This window comes from Stegodyphus dumicola, chromosome X2 (genome assembly GCF_044657685.1).
Source record: "Stegodyphus dumicola isolate Sdum_Otavi_A_Nest chromosome X2, ASM4465768v1".
NCBI lineage: Eukaryota > Metazoa > Arthropoda > Arachnida > Araneae > Eresidae > Stegodyphus > Stegodyphus dumicola.
In genome coordinates, this window is record NC_140781.1 from 174,842,923 (window position 1) to 174,860,983 (window position 18,061).

The 18,061-nt window shown below is 31.6% G+C and overlaps 1 protein-coding gene across 1 annotated transcript in view; it reads left to right on the plus strand.

Moving 5' to 3' along the window:
- Positions 1-10,753: 10,753 nt before the first annotated feature.
- The window catches only part of LOC118196753 (uncharacterized), a 135,674-nt gene continuing 128,366 nt past the window's right edge, over positions 10,754-18,061 (plus strand). The window contains exons 1-2 of the mRNA XM_085809101.1: positions 10,754-10,820; positions 17,348-17,582. Of these exons, the coding sequence (XP_085665227.1) occupies positions 17,373-17,582 (210 nt within the window). The 5' untranslated portion in view covers positions 10,754-10,820; positions 17,348-17,372. The remainder of the gene's footprint in view (positions 10,821-17,347; positions 17,583-18,061) is intronic.

Here is an 18,061-nt window from a genome sequence, read left to right on the forward strand (position 1 = left end):
ACTCTTGAAACCCTTTTTTTTCGCTCTTCGCGAACCAAGTCGGGCCGCAGCTACCGTTCGCGTTTTTCTCTGCTCGTAAACCTGGATCGCTTGAGCAGTTATGTTGTTTCCCAGCTCACCCAGATAGCTCGTGGCTTTTTTTCTCTCGACACCTAGCCAGGATGGACGTCAGCCATCCTTTGGTGTTCTGATCGAACCAAGATTGACACGAGCCACCAGTTTGTTTCTCAAGGTAAAAGTAAATTTTCTGAATAGGTACCGGTGTTCAAATTCTTTCCTATTCAGAAAATTAACTTAAACGCCTGAATGAATTCTGCCGTGATCGAAATTTAGAAATCCCGGAACAATTTGGCTTTCGGCCTGAACACTCCACGGTACGCGTATTTCCAAACCCTACCCCACTTTTCGAATTTTTGACGTCACCAAAATATCGACTAGTTTCACCTGGCAAGACGGCGTACCCCACTTTTGACTACTACGGCGCGTTTTCGAAAGAATTGTGGTCTTGATTAGTATGTTTAGGTGCTAATTGTGAGATTTTCGCAATTTAAATTATTATGAGTGGAAATTTAAGCAAAATCTTTAGTGACTGGTTATTGTTTATTGCCGTAGTGTACTTGACGAAAGAGGAGAATAATTCACTGCTGATGCATTAACAGTATGAAAAATTTGGAAGACTCGGCAATAAATGTGATGCATTCATCGCAAAATTCAGCGAAGCCAGTAAAACAAACGAGTGTTCGCAAAACTTATCCACATCTGAAGTCTACAAAAATTGTATGTGTGCCAACACAGATATTTTAATAAATAAATAATAAAAAAAAAAAACTTTAGATCAAGGAATAAGAAAGAATTGCAGTGCCTCTGTGTGCTTAAAAACTACGAAGCATTCTGCAGACTTTTATGCCAAAATTAAGGTTGACAAATAGATTAATAAATTTTAATGTTTCTTTCAGTGTATATATTTCGAAAGTATTAAAATAACTTGGACAGTTGTTTAATTGTTTAAAACAGCAATAAAATTCATTTATAAAGATATACAAGGAACTTCATAATTATCACAATATTTCATTGCTTTGGTGAAAAACTAAAATTACCTAACTTTTATAACATTAAGTATCTTCGTAACTGTAGTATTATGCTCTGTTTTATAACTTTATTCATTTGTTATACATTAAAATATTTTCTGTTTTATTTACTAAATGTGTAATCAATTATCAGGATAACTAAATGTGTTAAGAATTTCCATACATGCTTGTGCAGTGTGATTGCATGTTTGTGCAATGAACTTTGATTTTCATGAACGAAAGGAATACAGTCTCCAAATAAGTACTTTTTCGTTTTCCAGTTTATGTGTTTAGCTGTAAAAGTAAATTCACTTCAAGTATGTGTCTGTGCAATTTTGACGATGTAAATACTGAACTGATTGTACAGTAAAACTCAACTAAAAAAATATCCGGAAAGCTCTTGAAATTTTGGATAGTCAAGCATATAAAAAATAAAATAGTGTAATAAGTGAATGGAAGAATAAACTACTAGTCTAAAATCATAAAAACAGTTCATCTTATTTGTATCAACTTGACTATCAAAAGCCAATATTTAATATTATGCACGATTTTGAAAAAAATGTATGCTGCTGATCTTTGGAATATGATAACAAGTGATTTTTATAATGGTTGTTATGTGGATTAAGACTGCAAGTTGAGACTTTAAATATGAACAATAGTAATCTAAAGATTTGAAGTAGTAATTTTATATCCAACAATCTCTGCCAAATAACTTCCATATTTTAAGTAATTAAAATATATATTTTTAACCACTTGTTATTAATTTTATAAAGTACGTTCTATAATTTAAATTTTATTTACTTTCATCTATTTTTAATGTTTGCCATTATAAATTTCATACTATGTACTTTTTTAAGATTTCATAGTTGCTAATTAAACTTCCTTTACAATTTATTTAGTTATTTTATACATACATTTATATTTTATGTAAGAAAGGGATGTGCAATAGATATACAGTGAAAATCATTTAACACAAAACTGAAGGGACTGAAATATTTTTTCGTGTTAAAGAATATTAAAAAAAAAAAAAAAAAAAAAAAAAAAAAAAAAAAAAACATATATTCAACAAAATTAAGCTTATTAAAGTACATTTTATTTACATATATATGTATATATGCATGTATTTAATAAAACAATGAAACAAAAACACCCACAAGAACTTCATGGAATTTAATACAAAATTTTCATGTTTTTTAAAAACAAAACATTTATTGAGTTTTGGGAAAATAATCTGATATTTTTCTTTCCATTGTCTTTTTTAGCATCAAATTGTTCAATGTCGAACATTTTGTTATTCATTTCACCATTGGAATGTGCGTCTAAATAACTATCCATACTTTTTATGATATTCCTCATTTCGGATGATGTGGGAACAGGAACTGCATTCATTTTATTTTCGTCATCAGAATCTGCATCAATGATATCTTTTTAGCTTTGAACAAACTCCAAAATAACTTTGTCTGCCATAATTGGGGCTGTACACACATTATCATAAACTACTGCAACGAATTCTTCCGATAGTACAGTAGGACAGTCCATTAATACAGAAACTTTCTCAAACATTTCATTAAGTGTCAGCTTAGTTTCAATATCCTACTTCTTCATTTCTTTCGGTGCCAAAGAATCTGATACTTTTGAGAATCATGTGTAATGAAAATAATTTTCATTTATCCTTGGAGTCGCTGAATTCTATGCAGTGCAACATATGAGCCAAACTCACTAATTTTTACTCACACTGCCATGTACTCATCACTGAATTCCAAAGCTAACTGATGAGATATGAGATGTTTGTGTGGCGTTTGTAGACGTGGAAGGTGAAAGTAGCATAGATAAACAAAACTGGCTCGTGTCGCAGGCTATTCCAAGGGTATTTCAAAGCCAAATTAGCCTCTTTTCTAAGAAACATGTGAAACCACCTCTCTTTCATTTCACACCCCGCTTAAATCTCGCCTGCGATGCAAGTGTTTTCTGTATTTTGTTCATTTCCAGAAAAAATATCTTTTCGTGTTAAGCAATTTTTGTTTCATGTTAAGAGAAACAAAATGCATGAAAATACATAGTAGTTTGTTAGGACTGTTGCATTATTTCGCGTTCAATGTATTCCACTGTATACAGATGTGTTTGGACTATGTATATACAAATAATTTTTTAAAAGGAAAATTTATAATCCTTCCAAAAATTTTCGTGCTTTATGCTGCTAACAATTGATCAGTAAATATATAAAGAAAGAAATTTAGAACCAATTTTTCAGAAAGAATAAAGATTGAAATTCAAATTAACTTGATAAAATCCTGTTTAGACTAGTAAAATCTTTTTAAACTAGAAGATATTTTTAATGATTTTACTTTCCCCTCCTCGTTTTCCTTTGCTACTGCTGTTTGATAAGAGGTTCTAGTCAAGTTTTGTGTTAAAATTATTTTGAACTTTCAAAGATTTTCCACTGCAGGATTTAAATTTTTTCTACATTTTTAAGGGCTTGTTTTCATTTTTTTTTTTTTTTTTTTTTTTTTTTAAGATTCTTTTTAATTTTTAAATTGGAAGATATTTTTAATGATTTTCCTTCGCTTTGAGGATGACTAGAATTTTCGGGTGAACTATTAAGATAAAAAATATATTGAAATGGTTCATCAGCTGATTCTGGATACAGAAAAGCAAGGATTTTGTTTTAGATGGGGAAATGTAATTAAATTCAACATACCTCCTCTTGATGATATTATGTTAAAGTTGGTTGGATTCCTCACCTTTCTTGTTCTTTTATACTACTTTTTTGTTTTTTCTTGTGATGGTTTATTTTAACATGTTGACTGCCGTGGGGGTCACCGGTGACCGGCACTCGACTTGGCTACAGCGCCGTGGGTACCACCGGCAACGCGACAAACAGTAAAATACATAATTAGAATAAATATCGATACTGATAAATTTTTAAATAGTACCATTGTTACTGTATGGTTTGAAGAATAATAAATCGTAAAAATTTAAATTATAAATCACAAAAATGGTCTACAGATGTTTGGGGGTTGCTGGTGACCCCCAGCATGAAGCACAATTACATAACATTATTTTCTGCAGATGATATTTCGACATAATATATATCGCATAATAAAAATTTCAAGTTGCCGTCATGGGCAAATCACGTAAAATGCGTGCGGCAGTCAACGTGTTAATTTTTACATTTTAAAGTATTCTTGTTCTACATTTATAAGATTTTATGAAGATCATATGAACTTCAATTTTTAAGTATTTGTAAAAAGTTGGTTCCAAATTTCTTTATATACTATATATAAGAACTCCTGGTTGATCTTTACAATATGGTAACTGGTAGTTTGGCGACATTTTGGAGGCGATAAAGGTTACTACCTGGGACTTTGGTAATAATGTGAGCAGTACTCAGTTCCGATTACGCATTATTTTGCGTGAGGGAAATGAGAGATCATGGGATATGTTATGTGATATTAATGGACAAATTACGGTTCTTTAATCGGAAAAGGGGGGAAATCGGGAAAAAACGTGGAAATTTTGTATTTAGCTTTATTCTGTGTTGTGTGAAACAGTGTTGTTTAATTTTTGGATCCCATGGCCCTAACTAAAGTGAATTCGAAATGGGTATTTAGGCATTGTGATAAAGAGAAGTTTGCTTTTTATTTAGCAAAGGAAGTATGGAGGAAAAATTCGCACAAAAAATCTTTCAATAATTTTATTGAATGAATCAGAAAAGTGTATCCGCTACGTAATCAAGATTCTGAAGAAGATTAGGTAAGTTAGTATTTTTAATTATTTGAGGATATTATTTTTATGCATTGTTCTAAATGTAAGGTGGAAAGGAATTTGGTATTATTGGGAAAATTGTTATTAGCAATGATTTAGTTTAAAGTAATTAGGATTGTAAGGTAATTTTTATTAATTTAATGTATGTGCTCATTTATATTTTAAGTAGTGTTTTTGAATTTAATTATATTTTAATGAAATGATAGTTATTTTGTGAATTTTATGTTTGTAGGAATTTGGTATACGTTTAAGTTGAAATAAACGTGCATGGAAATAATTTAAATATTTGATACTAAGTATTTGTAATGCTTGCGGTATGAATTCGTTGGTGACGTGTATAATGTAATAGATGATTTAGAGGTAAAAGTTTTTGGATATTTTATTTATTTTATATGTGGAAATGTTCATATTTGGAAAGGGTAAATACTTTTTCGCGATCAGGTTATTTCATATATGTTCTTTTTACCGGGTTTAAAGATTGAGAAAATTGTCATGTATTTTCGTGAAATTTTTCTAATTTATGAGAAAAAAGCAGTGTACATGGATATAGTGAAGAGTGTGCGCAATGCCATTTTTGTGCAATTCTGGGATGTTTTTTTAAGTAAAAATTAAGTCGGCGTGTACATGGTTTATGTGTATGTGTTATTTTGAAAAACGCGTAAGGAGTATGGTATTGTGCACTTTTTCCCAATTTTGCAGTGAATATTTGTCATGATTAAGCAGTTTTGTTTGATAAAATTTCTAGCATAAGTGTAATTCGGCTAGTAGATTGTTGGAAGAAGTGTTCAGTAGATCAAAGAAAAGAAACATGTCTTTACTTCGTGAAGACAAAATGGCGGCGGGGAAAAAAAATAGAGGGTTGCTGTAGGAGAGTTGGTTGCCAAAAAATCGCCAAGTTACCATAATGTAAAGATCAACTCAAGCATCCTTAAAAGTTTCATATTTAATTGCAAAAAATTTAAAACCTCATACAATTGGAGAATCGCTCATTCTTCCTTCAGCAATTAAAATAACATCATTTATGCATGCAGAAAAATATAGTAACGATTTAAAAACAATAGCATTAAAAAAAGATACCGTTTCTCACCAAATTTTTGTCATATCAGACACTATAGAATGCAAAATCCAGTCTTTACTATAAAACTTGATGAAACTACTGACATTAATAAAATGTTTCAATTCATCGTTTATCTCAGATATGTTTTTGAAGACGATGCAGTAGAATATTTTTTATGTTATAATATTTGTGAAGGAAAAGCAACTGGAGAGAAAATATTTGAAATTATTAACAGACACTTTGAAATGAATAATCTTACCTAGACACACTGTGTCGCAGTTTGTACTAATGGAAGCTTTTAAAACTAAGCCAATACTTCGGCAAGGAGAATTGAACAGAAACATGCTTTTCAGAATTTACTAAAGAAAATAATACAGATTTCTTGTTTAAAACAACATTTGATAAAATTGACAGAAAATTTTTTGAAAAATTTCCAAATAAGGAATTAGGTTGGATCTGTGACCCATTTTGCCTTTGGTATTTTCAATTCCAATGTATCTCTAAATGAAAAAGAACTATTAATTGGGTACTTTCCGTTTTGCCGGCGCAAGCGATAAAGTCGCCAATAATGGTACAACCTATGCCAAACGGAATATTCTCGCTGGTAACCTTTTACGCCTCATTTTCAAAACAAGTCGCAGCTTTTTCTTATCAGACTCGTTGTTTCTTTCAATATTGGCATATAATTACATAGAATTTTTATCAGATAGTTCAGTTTTATGTCTAAGCCCATTTTCGGTAATTAAGTCAATTAGGATGCAATCACAGCGCTTACCCGGAGCCGAAAATATAGAAAAGGTAAAGTCAAACGTATGTCGTGAGCAAACCGGTTTTACTTCACTTGACTGCCACTGTCTCTGACATAGCAATGTGAATTATGACATAGCAATGAGTTAAATTCATCCATTCTAATGAGAATGCATTAGCGAAGTAAAGCACTGCAGTTTTACATAGTTTCTGAGTAAGCTATTCGTACCAATTGAAATATTTCTTGCATTTAAACTTGTGTTCCAAATTAAGATTTAACTTGAAGTTAATGTAGATAATTACTGAGAGCATTATACTTTTGTAGAGTAGTTTACGTGAGATGAGATAGCTTGGGGTCACGTGATATAAACCGGCGAATCAGGATGTTGAACCATGAAAGCATAGTAAATTCTTAAATCAATGTCTTTTTACAAATTTATTGTGTTTATTTATTGGCTTTTTATAAAATTTTAAGCGATATTAAAATGTTTATGCCTTCAAAATGTATGTTTGTATGTTGTCGCCAATAAAGTCTGCTTGGCGAGATTTGCGCCAGCAAAACGGAAAAGTACCATTAATTGATATTTTAAGTGACGGAATACTGTGTGTTAAGTCTCTACCTTGCCAAAAATTGGTAAAATCCTAGTATACAGTGCAGCCTTGGCGTGACTTTGAAAATTATCGCCAACACCAAAAATGATCCAAAGAACGTCTATATATATATACTATACACACATAGTATATATACTATATACATAGTATATACTATGTTTAACTGTATATTTTCTTTGAATGACCGGTTAACTACTCATCGTATATGTCCTGCTTTTACTGCTCATCATAAAGTCGCCAAATCCTGTGTGCAAGGGATACTAGGATTAAACCCCAAAAATTTTAGTTGATTGGAAACTAATATGCCAATTTAAAAGGAATGAAAGTAAATTATTACGTTTCTTACATAAAATTGTACAATAAACTTTAAGCTTATATTTAAAACTTCTAAAATGCTTATGTTATATAAGCCCATTGCTTATGTATTGCTAAAATGCTTATGTTATATACCATTTTTCTGTTATATAAGCATTGAAAGTGGATTTCTCACTGAAATAGAAATTATTTGGCTATTGAATTAACATGGAGAACATTTTTATTGAAATATTTTTTTCTCTGTGACATTAGTTGCATCTACTGCAAAATAAAGATTTAAGAACTGTTTTTAAAACATTTTGAATTTGTTGTCATATTGATCTATGAAGCACTAGATTGAGTTTTTATTATATTATTGACAAATATAGTTTTCAAACAATCAAAAAATTTTCACCGGAGATAATTATTTGTCAAATATGAATGTGTTTTCAAAGAGGAAATAAATAATACGTGATAAAAAGAAAATTCAGTTAGAACATTGACATCTCTAACAAAGTAATTTGCTTTGATTTAATCTTTATAATACAATATATTTTACAATGATAAGGCAAAATCCAATGTGAAAGGTTATGCGAAGATTACGATAGTACCTAGAGTACTCAGCATTTCGTATAATCCTATAAGCAGATAATAATAATATTAAAATAAATTTTATCTGAATGAAGTTTTCTTATTACAGAAATAGTAAAATTATGCAATTACATAAACGAATGCACTATCAGACAATATACTTAACACTGTTTACAAGTGAAAGCCAAAGCTCTGTTTATGTTACTTCTCGCCCTTCCGCGCATGCTCAAGAATTACCATCCAGGCGAAACTAGTCGATTTGTCCATGACATCAAAAATTCGAAAAGTGGGGTAGGGTTTGGAAATACGCTCACGGTGCACCAGTTAAGTGGAACTCCACAGTACACCAATACCAGTGGAAGTCATCCTTACGTTATAAATATTACGGCCATTAATTCAAACCAAGGTTCTTTAATATACTAAGGTTAGGCCAGGAACGGAAAAAGCGTGCCATTGGTTGCTGGTAGTGACGTCACCCGGGAGACAAGACGCATCGGCCGACGCGTCTGCTACATGATTTTGGTAATGGAAAAAATGTAAACTAAAGCAAAATGATCATTTTATATGTGGTAGATACACCGGAAATACCGGGTATATACTTTCCGATTAAGTATTTTGTTAAAGAAAATGTTTATTTTATGCACAGAATTCGTACGAATGCTGAAAATAATTGTAAACATTAAATTCTTTTCGTAAAGGAAAGCATTAGAAAATGAAAAACGATATTTAAGTTAATTAAGGGAAATAAATATTGTAAAACAAGGTATTTTTCAATATTTTTTCGTAGTATTGTTTGCACTAAATAAATCTTGTTGAACAGAACACATGATGGCATAACTGCTAAGACCATGGTAAAAACATAATCAAAAAGTATTATTCTATTTATTTTCATTGCTCATGCACTTTTTTTTTATAATACAAATGAACTTTGACATTCCATGAGAAATATATGATCGTGATTTCAGTTTAAATTACATATCTCAAGCAAAAATATATATAAAAAGATTTGACTTAACAAATTCATATTTAAATACTATAAAATTCTACAAATTTCTTAATATCCGTCATTATACTTTTAAATAGTATACTCATCTCATTCTTTTTAAAGTGAAAAGTCACTTCATACTGATTCACTTCAGATTTTAGCAGAAGTGCGTATATTTTCACTATAATCTAAAAGTACTCTTATAATCCCTTACACTCAACAAGATTTCTATATAACATTTATCCTGACGTGATTATTTGCTATAGTAAATAATCTTCGATATTGGCATCCTATTCTTCCTTCCATACATTAAAAATGGAACAATTAAAATACATTTTCTTACACATATACGCACAATTATAATAATAATAAACTTGCCCTACATCTTAGTTTCGGCCCACCAGCGGCCGAGCGGTAAAGTCGCTGAACACTGGTAGTTCGGTCCGAATCCCGCGAACGGGCTGGCTGCATGGGTGTTTTCGTGGTTTTCCTCATGTGTAACGTGTATACGAGCCAGTTTCCCTGAGAAAGTCCTCCACGAAGGCATCACAACGCAGATAGCCCTAGTGGGCTTTGCCATAATTAAATACACCACCACATCTTAATTTCAATTCAGCCTGTACATAAATTAAATATTTTTAATTACTAATGTATTTTTATCAGGTTGTTTCTTAAAATACTTTTGTTATACTCGAAATATGCGTTCAATATTGAAGTATTTTTCTTTCTCTTATAATTAAAAACAAGTTATATGGAATCAAAATTAAAACATATGCAGCAGTTAAATAACACTGTACAGAATATCTTACTTACTCTTTCGCTATTTGTATTGTAGCATTATACACAGAGTTCTTTTCCTTCAGGTTCAAGCATGTGTAAGTTATATCAATTAAATTACATCACACATACCTGTATGCATCAGTTAAACAACACTGAAGGAAATATGTCACTCACTCATTCGATGTTTGCATCATAGTGTGGTCGAGAAATTGTTCTTTCCTCACGGTGAGGCATGTATCAGTTTACTTAGTTCGCAAAGCTTAACCCAGACGCTGCTTCAATACATAGAATTACGTTTGGGATGTAAAGAAAGTAACCAAAACATGTGAATGAAGTTGGATACGCGAATTTATTAACTAATCATTCAGGTACTCAGTATTGGTAAACATGACACTGAGTTTAAATATCTCACTACGATGTAAGTCTCATACACAAAATGAAGATTATGATAAAAAATGATTTAAAATGAGAAATTTTTCAATTTAAATGTAAAATAGCAGTAAAATGAAAAATAAATGTAAAATTACATCACATTTATGTATGAAAATTACATAAATTCATTAAAAAAATAGTTATTTTATCTGGTTGTAAAGAGTGTTTTCCACCAAAAAACGTATTAACGTGTATAATTCTGACACAACGCTATTGCACAATTTGCCACTTCCGCCTAGGTATAATAGCAAATTAACAACACAAATCAAATCAAACTGTTGATGCAACGAAAGTAAACAAACGCCAAGAACTAACGCTGTCACCCACATGACGTCATGCGCATGTGGCATAACTTTCTCCCTGCACTGCGCATCGCTCTTGGGCCCCCCCTGAATTCAAACTTTACTTCTGCGATCTGGCAACACCGGCGAGTCAAAGCGCGGACTACAAAAGTCTTAGAACGCCAGAAATTCTTGATTTATATAGTGAGGTATAGGTTAGATTAAATTATGTTGTTTTTATTTCAATATTTAGCATATTAAGCCATTTTAGGAGTATTTTCATAAACATTAATGCTTTTATCGTATAGCTGTAAAATATTTTCGCTCTATCTCTTTACGAATATATAAATCCGTGTTTCCGAATAAATACACAAATTATAGATACGAATTTTTGTATAAAATTTCTGCAGTCTTCCCTAAAATTATAAGTTATAATTAAAATTCAAATCTTACGGATTGTATCTCGTAGATTCATAAAAATAGTAGTGGTATTCGTAAAAATAGGTAGTGGGAGTTTTACTTTTATGTACATTTACTATTTGAGTCTTTGTGCAAAAGTTTAAACTTTATTCATAGCACTGAGCTTTATTATCAGCTAATTTTTTTTTTTTTGAGTAATTTTCATGAATAATCGTAATTCAGTTAGCTTTTCGAAGTTGAAAATGCATGTATTTTATGTTCATTAACCAATTTTTATGATTTGAATTGTTACTATAACTTCTCCTTTCCATTAACCCTCACCAGGATACAAATTCGGTTGAAAAGAATTAAAAAAAAAAGTTTTTTGTGTGCTTTAGAGCTTAATGCTTTAAATTTTTCCAGCTGTCCTTGCAGCTTTGTTTTCCTCTGTCCAGCACTCCCTGCTAATATTCAGTCTTTAGGCATTCTGCTAGTTGATGTTAAGTATGTGATTAAAAAAAAAGCTTTGGGAAATCTTAGACCAAATTCATGTTGTCTCCGACTATGATAATTTTAAATTGTAAATTAAAATTTATGTTGCCTTACTACTCATAAATGCACAAGTGATGCTTTTTGTTTAAATTCAAGTTAAATGAAAGAAAGTTAATTAGAGCCTTCATAGGACTTTGTTATATTCACATTAGATTAATTAGCTAGACCCTAGTCAATGTGCTAGGGTCTGAAGGGCTTTTGAGTTAATATTACATATAGACTTCTGTTTTTACAAACTATATATTTCTTTAAACTGTTGCATTGGTCTTAAAATGTTTGTTTTTTAATGCAATTCCTATTTACAAACTGCAGTTGCAGTCCATATTATTTTGCAATGGCAGTAATGCCCTGCAATGAATCAGAATCAAGTGCAGTTTTAATCATTTAATATGTCTCTAAATGTGTAATGTAGAATAAATATGGTGGTACTAATTATTAACATACCCAGTTGAAAACAATTGGGAATAAGAATGTTTCTCATATTTAGCTAAATTTGCTGGATGATGGTGATAATAAAGTGTCAGTTTCTGTTTTAGTATAGCTTAAAATCACATCATAGAAATAATTGAAACAAAATTTTATTTAGGGTTTAATATGAATAGCATTCCTGAGGAAAGTTTAAAATTTTGATCAGCAGGTTCTTTTATAATTCCGGTACTTTGTGATTATCTGCACTCTCACTGAAGAATGAATTTGATGCTGATTATGGAGAGCATTTGCAAACCAGCTGCTGGATATTTTTTTGGCAAGGTGATAGTTTGTGTGTGTTTGGTAGGAGTCATTTTCAGAATGGCAGTCCATTAGTAATTATATAAAAGATCAATTAATTGAATTTAAAAAGCAAAAAATAGTAATAATCAAATCTTTTTTTAAGAATCATTCTGTAATTTTTTTACGCTGTTGTTCTACCCATTACACAATAATCTGTTTTTGCTAAAAAAAAAAAGAAAAGACACTAGCCAACGATAAGTGAATAGCTTTATGCGTACCCCTTGGTGAAAATCTGCGAATTTTGGCGGTGCATGGATACTGTTTTTGTGCAATTCTTTGACTAGATAAAAAAATATCAGAGAATTGCACAAGCTTGACACTGTGCACTCCCTTGACTTTGTCCATATACACATCGATATATTTTCTCTTAAAAAGTCAAAGGAGCACCCAATTCTACATAAAAGTATATTTACTGAACATTCAACTACTCATATTACCATAAATGAAACAACAACTTTGCGATATTTCAGGGATTACCCTTCAGTTTACTCTATCTGCTGTTGTAAATGAGATAAGATTGTCTTTAAAGAAGTTACTAACCCACATTCTAACACTTTGATTGCAATTTTTTGCATTACATTTTCATAAAATTCAGTCGTTTATGAAGTACAACTTTATGTGAATTTTTGCATTCTCTGTCATTGGACAAAAGGGCCATGCTGTCGTTTTTGTCAGCCAACAAACTCCGCAGTCTCCCCATGATTTGTTAAAACAAATGTAACAATTGCAAAAAGAAACATTAATTAAAAATAGTGACAGCTGAATTTCAAAAGTGCAAATCCACATATGCTTAAACAAATGGTACTACGGTTGGTAAAAATATGTTTTAGGGTGCCCCTTGGCGATTGGCCATTAAGGCAAAATTTCAAGATGGCTGCTACATAAAACCAAAATAATAAGTCAAAGAATTGCACAAACTAAGTGTCCATGTACACATCAATCTATTTTCACTTAAAAAAAAAAAATCGGAGAATTGCACAAACTCAGCATTGCTCACTCCTTTGACTTTGTCCATGTGCACATCGATCTATTTTCACTTAAAAATTGAAGGAGCAACCAATTCTACACTAAACAAAAAATATATAATCTCAATAATTTGCATTTTAAATCAAACAACGAAATAACATAAAAAAGGAAATACAACTTATCGCATCTGCACTACACAAAGGAAATATCCACTAACCTTATTTAGGCATTTCTGTGTCGTCAGTCTGTGGCACACAAAATTCCTTAACAGCATCCTAAAATTATGTCAACTAAAATACTGCCTTCATAAATTCACAAAAATATGAGTCAAAAATACCCTCCGTAGTGTATCACTTTCGGTGCCATTTGTTGCGACAAAGCCATTTGAACGATCTTTATGTTTGACCATATGCATTTCCATCGTACAAACAGGACACTTATAATGGCTACTAAGTAAACCTTCATTTACACAAAATTCAATTTCTGCTTTTCTTCCCTTTCATTCCAAATCGTAGAGAAACTTCAAATTAATCTTCTCAACAGCCATTTTACTGTATAAATCACAAAATAAACAACATACTTTCTGACTAACATCCAACACATAAATAAGCCCTTACAAATATTTTCCCATCAGTCAGATTCACCACAATTATGCAACCAATGATGTCGTAATAAAGTTACCATGACATTCAACTACTCAGGTTACCATAAATGAAATTGGCAATAATCCAAGGGGTACCCTAAAATGTAGACTACCCCTGCTGTCGTATATGGACCATGTTGGTGAAAAATTTCTCACCGAACATTTTTGCGAAAAAACCGTGATTTTATTTATCTATATTTTTTGTTGACATTTCAAACTCAAAGCCTAAAATGTCTGCGAAAACGCAAAAACCATGTTTTGAACCCGATTTATGCTAAAAAACCGAAATAAAAACAAAACATTTAGATAAGTAAAAGTGTGAAGTTTCTCACCAAAAATGTTTGACTACAAATTTAAGCTAAACAACAATAAATTCCAAACAATTTCAACACAAATAAATTTAAAAAAAATAACACAAAATTAAAGCAATACAACAATTTGAATAACTCTCTACAGAGTTAAAACAATAAAACATTAATTTCACTTTTCATTCAAAATGGTTCCCCAAAAATGCAAAATTTTAATTTCAAACAAAAACTTATAAGGACAGACTTATCACATATATAATCCAAAATACTTTTATTAATAAAATTATGTCAATCATACAAAGCATGTGAACCAAAATGTCACGACTTGGCTATGTCTTTCGACGATTCAAAGTTTCAAACATTACAATAAAAATTTCCTCTAAAGTTAACTTACCGCGGGAAAACCAGAATCCAAACCTCAAACTTCATTGAGAACCATGTTTTTTACCCTCAACATCTGCAAATCCATTAGAAACACAATTTTTCTTCCGAATTTTCACATCAGACCTGCAATTCTCACATGTCAAGTTTGGCTTCAAAAATCCTTTATCCCATAAAAACTGCAAAAATACACTTTCTGGCAGCATGAAGACAACCATGAACAACTGCTTCGTTAATAACTCTAGCAACATATCTTCTCGAACTAAATCTAGCTTGAATACACTCTAAAACATGTGGCTAATATATCTCCACAACTTCCTTCATGAATCTATATGCCATTGTTCAACAGGTAACCAAACAACCACCACGATGAAATACAACCACATTCCTCACAAAACTTTCCATGTAAAATGAGTTGCCATACAAACAAAAGCTCAGCTAAACCATCCAACACAAAATATTGCCACGTTTGACGACTACATATATCCCGGGCCGTATACGACATTTGTACCAAACAAATGTACGCTATGGGCATAACTGGATTGCCATATGAATAGTTTTTGGAGATATTCATGGATCACATAACTATTTTGGAGACATTTGTGAACCATATAACTGTTTTATCAACATACTGCATTACCTCATGAATGCTTTTTCACAAGTTTTCGGTGAGGTATGGTTAATCAGAAAGTACATATATTTCGTTGTAGGTATAATTTGATTGTCCACTGTAAAATTTGTTTTGGGTTTTTCAGAGTACCCTTTGGCGAATTTTTGGGGGGGGGTGCCATTGCTGCTTACATCCAATGGGCTCCCCAGTAAAATGTAGTCCAAAAAATAATAATCTCAATAAATTGCATTTTAAGTGAAATAAGGAAATACCATAAGAATGGAAATACATGTTATCTAATCTATGTAGTAGAAAAAGAAAATATTGATTTAACCTTATTTAAGAATTTCTGTTTCTTCAATATGCGAGACACACATAATTCCTTAACAGCATCAAAAAACTATTTAAAATTATCTAAACTAGAATCCATGTACTGTTGTTACCACATAAATTCACAAAAGTAAAAATGAAAAAATATCCTCCAGACTGTCGATGGCATTTCTTTCAAACATTTCTTTCTATTACACACCAAATACCCTCGATAGTGTTGATATAAGCTTCGGTTTCCAAATCCTTAAATCTCACTGTGTAATTTACCTAAAGGTGAGCGAAGCCGTTTAAATCTTCATTTACACACCAGTTGGTCAGTGTTTTCTTTTTGGTTGGAGTAGAGGAAGGGTACCCCTTGTATTATTGTTAAGTTATCTCATTTATCGCTAAGTTGTGGTTTATATATGGTAGCCTGAGTAGTTGAATGTTATGGAAACCCTATTATGGTGCAATCGGTTGCATGATTGTGTTGAATTTGTAAGGGCTTGTGCTGTGTTTTGGTTAGGAAGTACATTGCTTGTTTCCTGGTTTAGACGGTAAAATGGCTGAATGTGGTAAGATTAATTTGAAGTTTCTGTACGATTTGGAAAGAAAGGGGAAAAGAGCATTATTTGACTGGTTTGTAAGTGAAGGTTTACTTAGTAGCCATTATTGAGTGTCCTGTTTGTAGGAAGGAAATGCATATGGTCAGACTATAACGGCGCTACTAAGGATATTCTTGACTCTTATTTTCTGAATTTATGTGGTGACACCAGTATGCAGATTCTAGTTCAGATAATTTTAGAAAGTTTTTGGGTGCTGTTAAGGAATTTTGTTTGACTGAAGACATTTTAATTCGTAAATAGGGTAAGTGGATATTTCCTTTGTGTAGCACAAAGACGAATTTCCTTTTTTATGTTATTTCATTGTTTGATTTAAAATGTAGTTTATTGAGATTATATAATTTTTTGTTGGCTGCTCCTTTGACCTTTTTAAGTGAATATAGTTCGATGTGTACATGGACAGAGTCAAGGGAGTGCGCAATGCCTTAGTTTGTGCAATTCTGGGATTTTTTTTTAAGTGAAAATAGGTCGATGTGTACATGGATACCGGGATTGTGCAAATCTTTTTCTTGTTATTTTGGCTTTGTGTAGTGGCGATTTTTGGGGCAATACAAGGCAAAATAAGTCGAAGAATTGCACAAACTCTGTATCCATGTACCGCCAATTTTCGCCAAGGGGTACCCGTAAATATACTTTTACCTTCTTTCCCAAGCCTTCTAAAGTGTATAGAAACTTCAGGTTAATCATACCACCACTAGGCATGTTATGTTGTAAAGCACAACATAAGAAATGTACTTCCTAACCCACATCCATCACATAAATAAGCCCTTACAAATATTTTCCCATCAGTCAAATTCACACAATCACGCAACCAATCATGTCATAATAAGGTTTCCATAACATTTAACTACTCAGGTTACCATAAATTAAGCAACAGCTTGGCGATAATCCAAAGGGTACCCTAAAACGTAGACTAACCCAGAATCCTAGTATGAATAGTAATTTGCTTACATTCTATAGTTCATCTGCTTTTTCCCTCAAATTTTCTACGATTCCAATGATTTTAATTATAAGTTGTCTTCTATACAGAGGATAGAATTTTTTAATCCAGAGTAGTTTCTGAATCTTGATCATTTTACAAGTGTTTTAGAAAAAGAAGGAGGTGGTGGTGCTGGAATTGACTTTTTATTGCAATATCCCGCAATATCATTTTAAGTCTATGTTTGTTTTTCAGAATTTCGAAAATAGAAGCTGTTAAAATGAGTTCAAGGGAGTCACCTATGAATTTGGATGAGCCAGATGATGAAATAAATGCTGCATATTTTCGTGAAGAAGTTATAAAGTGCGCATTGATGGAGAGATGGGAACATGTAGCTCTTCTATTCATTAAGCTACCGAAAGAACAAGGGCCAGGATTAAGTTCTACGACTACACCAATGGAGGATCTTGTATGCGAAGCTAGAAAAGCAGTAATAGCATTTTTGCATTTGTTTTTCTTTTCTCTCTTTACTTCTTTCTCTTCTTGCTTTTATGATTTATTCAGATTTTTATATGATAATCCTGAATTAAAATTAGCTGTTAGTAGTAGTTTTCTCACTAATTTAATCATTTTCCCTCGATTTGAATTATTATTTTACTGCTTTCTATCTTAAAATATGTCCTATCAGTTAAAGTAGATGTACGTATTTCCATTTTCGAGTGCTGAACTAATGTATTATTTTTTTGTATAATACATAACATATTATTACAGAAAGTAATTTATTAAAGGTAAGTTTTATTCAAGCGCAAATATTTCTAGCCTGTGTCTAGAAATAACATTTTACTTTACAGTACAAAGTCTGAAATCCAGACTTCGGTGATTCCGGATTTGGGATTTTCTGGATATTAGATCATCAGTTTAAATCTAGTAAGACAGCATGTAGAAATTATAAAATTAAAAATATGAAAT